At 49.9% G+C, this 7,155-nt stretch overlaps 1 protein-coding gene across 2 annotated transcripts in view; it reads left to right on the plus strand.

Annotated features, from left to right (window-relative positions):
* The window catches only part of ACVR1B (activin A receptor type 1B), a 32,921-nt gene extending 25,969 nt beyond the window's left edge, over nt 1–6,952 (plus strand). For both annotated transcript variants that reach the window (XM_032492888.1, XM_032492889.1), the window contains exons 8-9: nt 2,106–2,236; nt 3,834–6,952. In XM_032492888.1, coding sequence (XP_032348779.1) covers nt 2,106–2,236; nt 3,834–3,959 — 257 coding nt within the window. In that variant the 3' untranslated portion in view covers nt 3,960–6,952. The remainder of the gene's footprint in view (nt 1–2,105; nt 2,237–3,833) is intronic.
* Nucleotides 6,953–7,155: the final 203 nt, after the last annotated feature.

Consider the following 7,155-nt stretch of genomic DNA (forward strand, 5'->3'; position numbering starts at 1 on the left):
AATACAAGGGTCTCCTTTGCACAGGAGGCAGGGTATTCTAACACTGGCTCTCAAGCTCTCTCAGAACATGGTGTCTCATAGGTAAAATAGTAGTGGTAGTTTTGCAGTTTGTGGGAGAAAGCTTACTAATGCATGGAATTTTCTCATGACATGATGAATTTTTTCCTCTGTAGTTTTTTCCTTAACTCTTTGGCTTTTGCAACTGCTCAACCATGTCAGAACCCCATGAAAGGTAGTATCCGATTTAGCAGAAAACATTTTTTTATCATTAGCTTAGTACATCAGAATTTAACAGTGACTTTCCAAGTGTTCTGCCACGTGATCGAGTTCTCGCTACCCTAGAACCCTGCCTTCAGCCACTTGTCTCTGATGTCACAGATTCCAGGTCAGTGGAAGCGAATTAAATTTAATTAATTAATTAAGAAGAGCTGGTGAGCGCTCCCGCAGAGCCCTTTCCTGTGCTGCTGCCTTTCTCCATCTCTGGTGTGTCTTGTAAGATCCAAAGTATGGAGGAGCAGCCAGGTACTTTCCATGGAATTGTACATCTTAAATTTTGATCATTGTATACAGATAAGACAGATCAAGATCAACCTGGCCACACAGGTCTTAAACTGTGAGCAAGTTAATTTTTTCTTTCTCTGTGCTATCTAGAAATTGGGGCTGAGTGCATACTAATAGTACTAATATTTATTCACCACTTGCCATGTATAAACTCATTTAATCTTTACTGCAAAGCTATGAAGTGGGTCCTCTTATTGTCACCATTTTGCAGATGAAGAAAAGGAATCACAGAGAGAATGAGTGATTTGTCCAAGGTCACACAGCTAATGAACTAGGATTGAGACTCTGGCAGACTGAGGCCAGAGTTTAAGCTAACTACTCCTTAGATAATTACCAAGTTCGACTCTATTTAAAAATTTGTCCCATCAGCTCAGGACAGCAGAATTTTTTCTGGAAAAAGTCCTGAGAAAGTTACATTGGATTTTTTAAATTAACTTTTTATTGTGGAAAATATTTCAGTTTGTAGCTCCAAAAGATAAGGACTTCAAAAATATCCTTTTATCACACTTTTAAAAAGGGACAATAATTTTTAATGTCGTTTAATATTAGCCAGCGTCTCCTAATTTGTTTAAAAACAGCTTGTTAAATCAGCGTTCAGATAATATCCACCCACTGCAGCTGATTGATAGACCTCTTAAGTCTCTTATAATCTACCGGTTCCCCCTCCATTGTGTTTTATCTTCAGCATTTTTTTGGTTTGTTTGTTTGTTTGTTCATTTTTTAATTGGAGAATCCAGGTTCTTTGTCCTGTAAGGTTCTCCTGTCTGGATTTCCTGAGTGCCTCTTCGTGGAGTTCACATGTCCTACTGTTTTGTGAATTTCTTATATAAGAGTTACATCTGAAGACTAGAATCATATTCCCCCCTCCCCCCAGATCCTTATGTTACAAGGCACATGTAAATGCAGTTGTCTCTTTTTGTGATGTTAGCAGCCATCGCTGGTCATTGTCTAAATCCAAATTTATTAGAGGTTGGAAAATGCTAATGTTCCAATTCTGTCAGATTTTATGTACTTGCTAGATTTCTTCTTTAAAGAGGAATTTCCCCTAATTGTTTGGTTACCAAGATGTGTAGTTTGAATAGGAAAGGCAGGAAAAATATTTCATTCTTTCCATGTATTTACCATTATTTAAAATAATGAGTTTATTCTGTATCATCCTACAGAAGTGGCTGAGGTTTTGGCTTATTTGTTTTCAGTGTCTTCATGAACTGGTGGACTTAAAATACTTGTTTCCACTGAAGTTATGTTTTCCTGTTGCTTAAATGTTCTCATCCTTGGTCAGTCGGGAGTTTTTCAGGTTGCTGCTTTCTGACATGACTGCAGTAGTCATTGATGGTTTCCTTGTTTTTTGGTGTGAGGAAGATTCCTGGCTAATCTTGGGTGTCTCTGGTCCCATACCTGGAGTTGCCCAAGCTCCGCCGGGAGCCCTCGTTCCTCTTACTGGGAAGCGGTACTTACAGATCACAACATGGGTGTTGTCGCTGGCTTTTGAGTAATCTCTTCCTTCTCTCAGTAACTCCGGTGGGTATTCTCTGTTCTCCCAGGAGTCCACGAAGAATATCAGCTCCCATATTATGACTTAGTGCCCTCTGACCCTTCCATCGAGGAGATGCGGAAGGTCGTGTGTGACCAGAAGCTACGTCCCAACATCCCCAACTGGTGGCAGAGTTATGAGGTAAGGAGCGCCCTCTCTCCTGTGGCTTTCCCACCTGCCTGATTTCTCTACCTTGGAAAAACGTTTCCTGACCATGGGGCCAACCCCCAGGGGCCTCCCTGAGTGTGTCAATTACTACATACTGTTATGTGCTGTTGTGTTACATACGGATCCCCGAGGGACTGCAGCCCTTCTCTTGGACACTGTAGGATCCCCTTTGGAATTGACAGCCTAAAAGAAGAAAATGGCTTGGTCCCGGGACACAGATGATGAGAGGCAAAACAAAAAGAGACAGACTAATGCTGGGCATTGGTGGTTCAGTGGTAGAATTTCTCTCCTGTCAGAAAGAGACAGACTGAGTGGGAGCCGTTAAACCTGTCCAACTAGAAAAACAGCCCTGGAGCCACAGGGGTGAGCTGAGCTCTGTGGAAGAGTTACAGAGATGTCCACAGAGTGCGTGGAAGAATGAGGGTGGGACTCAGTGAAAAGATGGCTGTGAGGGAACTGGTCTTTCTGGAAACTCAGAAGTGAGGTGGGTATGGAGAATTTGGATTCGGGAGCCATGGCAGATGAAGTGGGGAGGGGGCGACATTCAGTGGAAGTAAGAGAAATAAGGACACATTTCTGATGTAGAATCCTAATAAACATGGAGTTGCAGGTGCTGGGGACGGGCCATCCCGCTTGCAGAGAAGGACCCCCCACCTCTGCAGGCTGCGGAATCTGGTGGGGGCGGGCAGGGAACAGGGTTTGCTTAAACTGGTGTGCGTGGGCCTCCTTTTCACTCATGGCTCTGCTTTAAGGAGTGTAACCACTAGGGGGCAGGTCTGCATTGAAGAACAAAACTACTTAGCTCGCATTTTAGCGATGCCTTCTCTTTGCATAACAGAGCAGCATTTTTCAAAATGTTGCTTGGAACCCTCAGTTAGAGTTTATTTACTTCAGAGGGTGAAAGAGGCCGAAAGAGCCGCCCCCGCCCCACTCCCTCTTCAGTCAGTTTGAATGTTGGGACTCTGCTTAGGAAAATGTGGGCCCACTGCTGAAAGGAATCTGGAAATACTGGCCTGAGGCAGCTGTCAGGGGACTTGTAACCCACAGTAACCAGTAGCATCGACAGGTGACCGTCCAGGTCAGCCGCCTGGCCTGCCACGGTGGTGGCCTTTGCACTCAGGCCGTGGCGGTGAGCTGCTGCCTCTGGTGGGCCTGCCTCTCGGGGTCCGCCCCTCCTCCCTCAGCGCCCTTCCTGCCACTGGGCCACAGCCGCCTGCACAGCCCCAGTGCGCCCCTGCTGGTCCTGGTTCATTGGCTGCTTTTGAAAATAGTCAGTAAACAGTCATAAACGTGGGTACTCCAACCTTACTGAAAGGATTTTCTGGTCACAAGTGGTTGCGGGGGTCTCTCAGGATTTCCCAGGCACTGGGGACCTGCCGCCTGCTTGCAGAGAAGCCCCCCTGAAGGGAGGGAGAGACAAGGGGAGGGGGAGGCTCGCAGTGTTTCCCTGGGATCCGGAGTAGGGCGGGTAGGGGGTGCGTTATGACAGACTTCACACCGAGAAATAAAGAGGGGCCTGGGGTCTGACAGGCAGGCTGCATTGACACCCCCATCTGGTCTGTGTGTGCAGGCGTTGCGGGTGATGGGGAAGATGATGCGGGAGTGTTGGTACGCCAACGGCGCGGCCCGCCTGACTGCGCTGCGCATTAAGAAGACCCTGTCCCAGCTCAGCGTGCAGGAGGACGTGAAGATCTAGCTGCCCCGTCCTCGACACGTGGCCCTGGGCAGCGGGAACTGCGCGCCGAGCTGCCGTGCTCGCGTACGATGGAGGCCTACCTCTCGTTCCTGCCCAGCCCTCTGTGGCCAGGAGCCTGGCCCGCAAGAGGGACAGAGCCCGGGAGACTCGCTCGCTCCCACGTTGGGTTTGAGACCCAGACCTTTTATATTTACCTCCTAGTGGCACGGAGCCTCTGAGAGCGAATGGTGTGGAGAACTCAGTGCCACAACTCGGACCGGCTGTGGTGGGAAGCCCCGCAAAGCCCGGTGCCCCTGGCGAGTAGCCGAGTAGCCAGGCGTGGTGGCGGGTGGGCGGCCTGGGAGGGCCGGGAGGAGCTGGGCGCTGGTGCTAGGGCTTTCCTCCGGGACCAAGCCCGGCGCAGCGAGGCGGCCCAGAGGAACCAGAGGATGGCCCCTCCTCCCGCGCGACATCTGGAGGGACTGCCAGCAGAGGCAGAGTGCCGCCCGTCTGTCCAGCCCTGTGTGCATGTGCCGAGGTGCGTCCCCTGTCGTGCCTGGTCTGTGCCACGCCCTTACACATACGTGTGTGTGTGTGTGTGTGTGTGTGTGTGTCTGTAGGTGCGCACTTACCTGCTTGAGCTTTCTGTGCATGTGCAGGTCGGGGGTGTGGTCGTCATGCCGTCTCTGCGTGCTGGTGCCTCTGTTCAGTAGTGAGCAGTGTCTAGTTTCCCTGGTGTCCCTTCCCGGAGGTCTCCCTTCCCTCCCCTCCTTCCGGAACCCCCACGCCGCGGTGGTACTCCCTCCCCGGCAGGCTGCTCCACCCGCCCCTGTGTCAGCCCGGCCCTCCTCCATTTCAGACTGTGGAACCAAAGCTGGCCCAGTTGTCCGTGGCAGGCGAGGCTTTTGGGTCCAGATGTGAGGGAGGCGGGTGGGATGGGCAGGGCAAGAATCTGGGTGGAAGTCTCGGGTGTTGTGGTCAGCGGCCACCGTGGGAAATGAGCCAGCCTAAGGGCATCGTCCTCAGCAGCATCAAGGAAGGGCCAAGGTATTTGAAGCCCAGATCTTGGGACTTGGATTGGAATGTCACAACTGTCTTTCATATCCCAGATTCTGGAAACAGCAGTGTATATTTTTGGTGGTGGTGGGTTTAGGGTGGGGAAGGGAAGGGAGGACAAGGAGTGGGGAGGGAGTCTGGGGCGGGAGGGAGGCATCTGCATGGGTCTTTTACTGGATTATCTGATCACGGTGGAGGGAAGATGTGAGACTTGCATCTACTTCAGGGGCTTTACTAAAGGGAACAGCCCGAGCTGAACCTGTTATTTAACCTGAGTGTAGTATTTAACGACGTCTAGAAGCAAGGTTGTGGGTGGTGGTTTGGTCAGCATATCTTAGGTGTATAATAACTTTGAAGCCATAACTTAACTGGAGTGGTTTGGTTTTCTTTTTTTTCTTTCTTTTTTTTTTTTTTAATTTTATTGGGAGGGTCTGGATTTTAACTTTTTTTTAAATATTGTTAAGTTTTTATAAAAGGAAAACCATCTCTATGTGATGATTACCTCTCAGTCTATTTGTTTTTAAGGAAATCCCTGAAAAAATAACCACAAAAAAAAAATACTACAATCGAACGCACATAGCTCAATCACACTGGAAACGTCTGTCTCTGTACCTGAGCCTGTTCCCCCTACTCAGCATCACAAGTTCCTCTGCCCTGGGGGTTAGTCTCTCTTGCATTCTGCCTCCCCTCCCAGTTCCGTAAGTGGGTTTGCACTGGGGCCCTAGCCTTTTGTGCGTGGTCCAGTGGGCTGCACCTTCTCCAGGCATTGATTCAACAAACATTTGTTGGGTACCTGCTGGGAGATGGGAGCTGCCCTGGGCGTTGGGAATGCATTTATGAACAAGATAGGCTTGGGTCTGACTCTTGGAGCACTGACGATGGAACTGATGCGAGTTAGTGGGTGCTTATTTTGAGACCAGCAGTTTTGTAGTTGGTTCTGAGAGCCTTTTGAGCCTGGAGTGATTGCTCTTACTAGACCACTGAGGAACAAGGAAGCCCCTCTGTACCCAACCAAAGAGGCTGGTGATGGCAGTGAGACACCCCCCCCCACCGACTCACCGCATTCATCCTGAGCCCCTTCTCACCCCCAGGGGAGGCACAGTATATGTGCAGCCTCAGAGCATCCCTGCCTCGTGCCCAGCGATTCTCTGCCAAAGCTTTTGGAGGAGGGGGAGAGCCCTCTCCCCGCTTACATCGGTCTCCCCGGTACTCCTGACCTTCCTATTTATTTTCCTGATGCATTGCTTCTTTCCTTGCATTAGAGATCTTTCCCTAACTCTTTGGGCCAATTTACTGGCTACTGACGAATTTCCCTCGAATACCAATTGTGTAGTTAGGGGGACTTTCTTCCCCACCCCTGCTGACGCCCACCTGTCCGCCCTGCAGCAGAACTTGGCGGGTTATAGGAGACAATGGAACTCAGACTCCTCTCCCCCAGCCACAGCCAGCCTCTGGGATCTGCCAACACTCCTCAACCCGGGACTCCCAAGCCACTCTCCCACTCTCCCACTCCCCAGGTGGCCCTGCTGTCCCCACCACACACTCCTCCTCCACCTCTGGGGAAGACTGAGCAGCGTTTTGGGAAGCTCCCAGCCCCACCACCGCCACTCTTAACCTAAAAGTTAGGAATTAAGAGAGTTGGGGAGAACCTGAAGCTGTGGTTTTGGCCCCCTGAGGCTAACCCTGATCCATAGGGCTACCTGCACCTCTGGATTCTGGATTCACAGACCAAGTCCAAGCCCGTTCTTATGTCGCCATTAAGGCCCCCGAACGGCATTCTCGGTACTTCTGTTTGTTTTTGTACATTTTATTAGAAAGGACTGTAAAATAGCCACTTAGACACTTTACCTCTTCAGTATGCAAATGTAAATACGTTGTAATATAGGAAATCTTTTGTTTTAATATAAGAATGAGCCTGTCCAATTTCTGCTGTACATTATTAAAGTTTTATTCACAGAGCTTTCCTGGTGCTGTCTGTTTTACATCTGTACACTAACCGCCCATCCTCGTCAGGGGAGTTGGGCACGGGCTGATGTTCTGAGGTAGCCTCTCTCCCCGCCACTGGCCAGGGTTCGATGTTAACACCAGCTGCGGCAGATCACATCAGGAGAGGACCAGGTCGGAACATCTGGGGTCTTCCTGAGGCTGTTCCTCTGTGCTT

This window comes from Camelus ferus, chromosome 12, assembly GCF_009834535.1.
Source record: "Camelus ferus isolate YT-003-E chromosome 12, BCGSAC_Cfer_1.0, whole genome shotgun sequence".
NCBI classification, from domain to species: Eukaryota; Metazoa; Chordata; class Mammalia; order Artiodactyla; family Camelidae; genus Camelus; species Camelus ferus.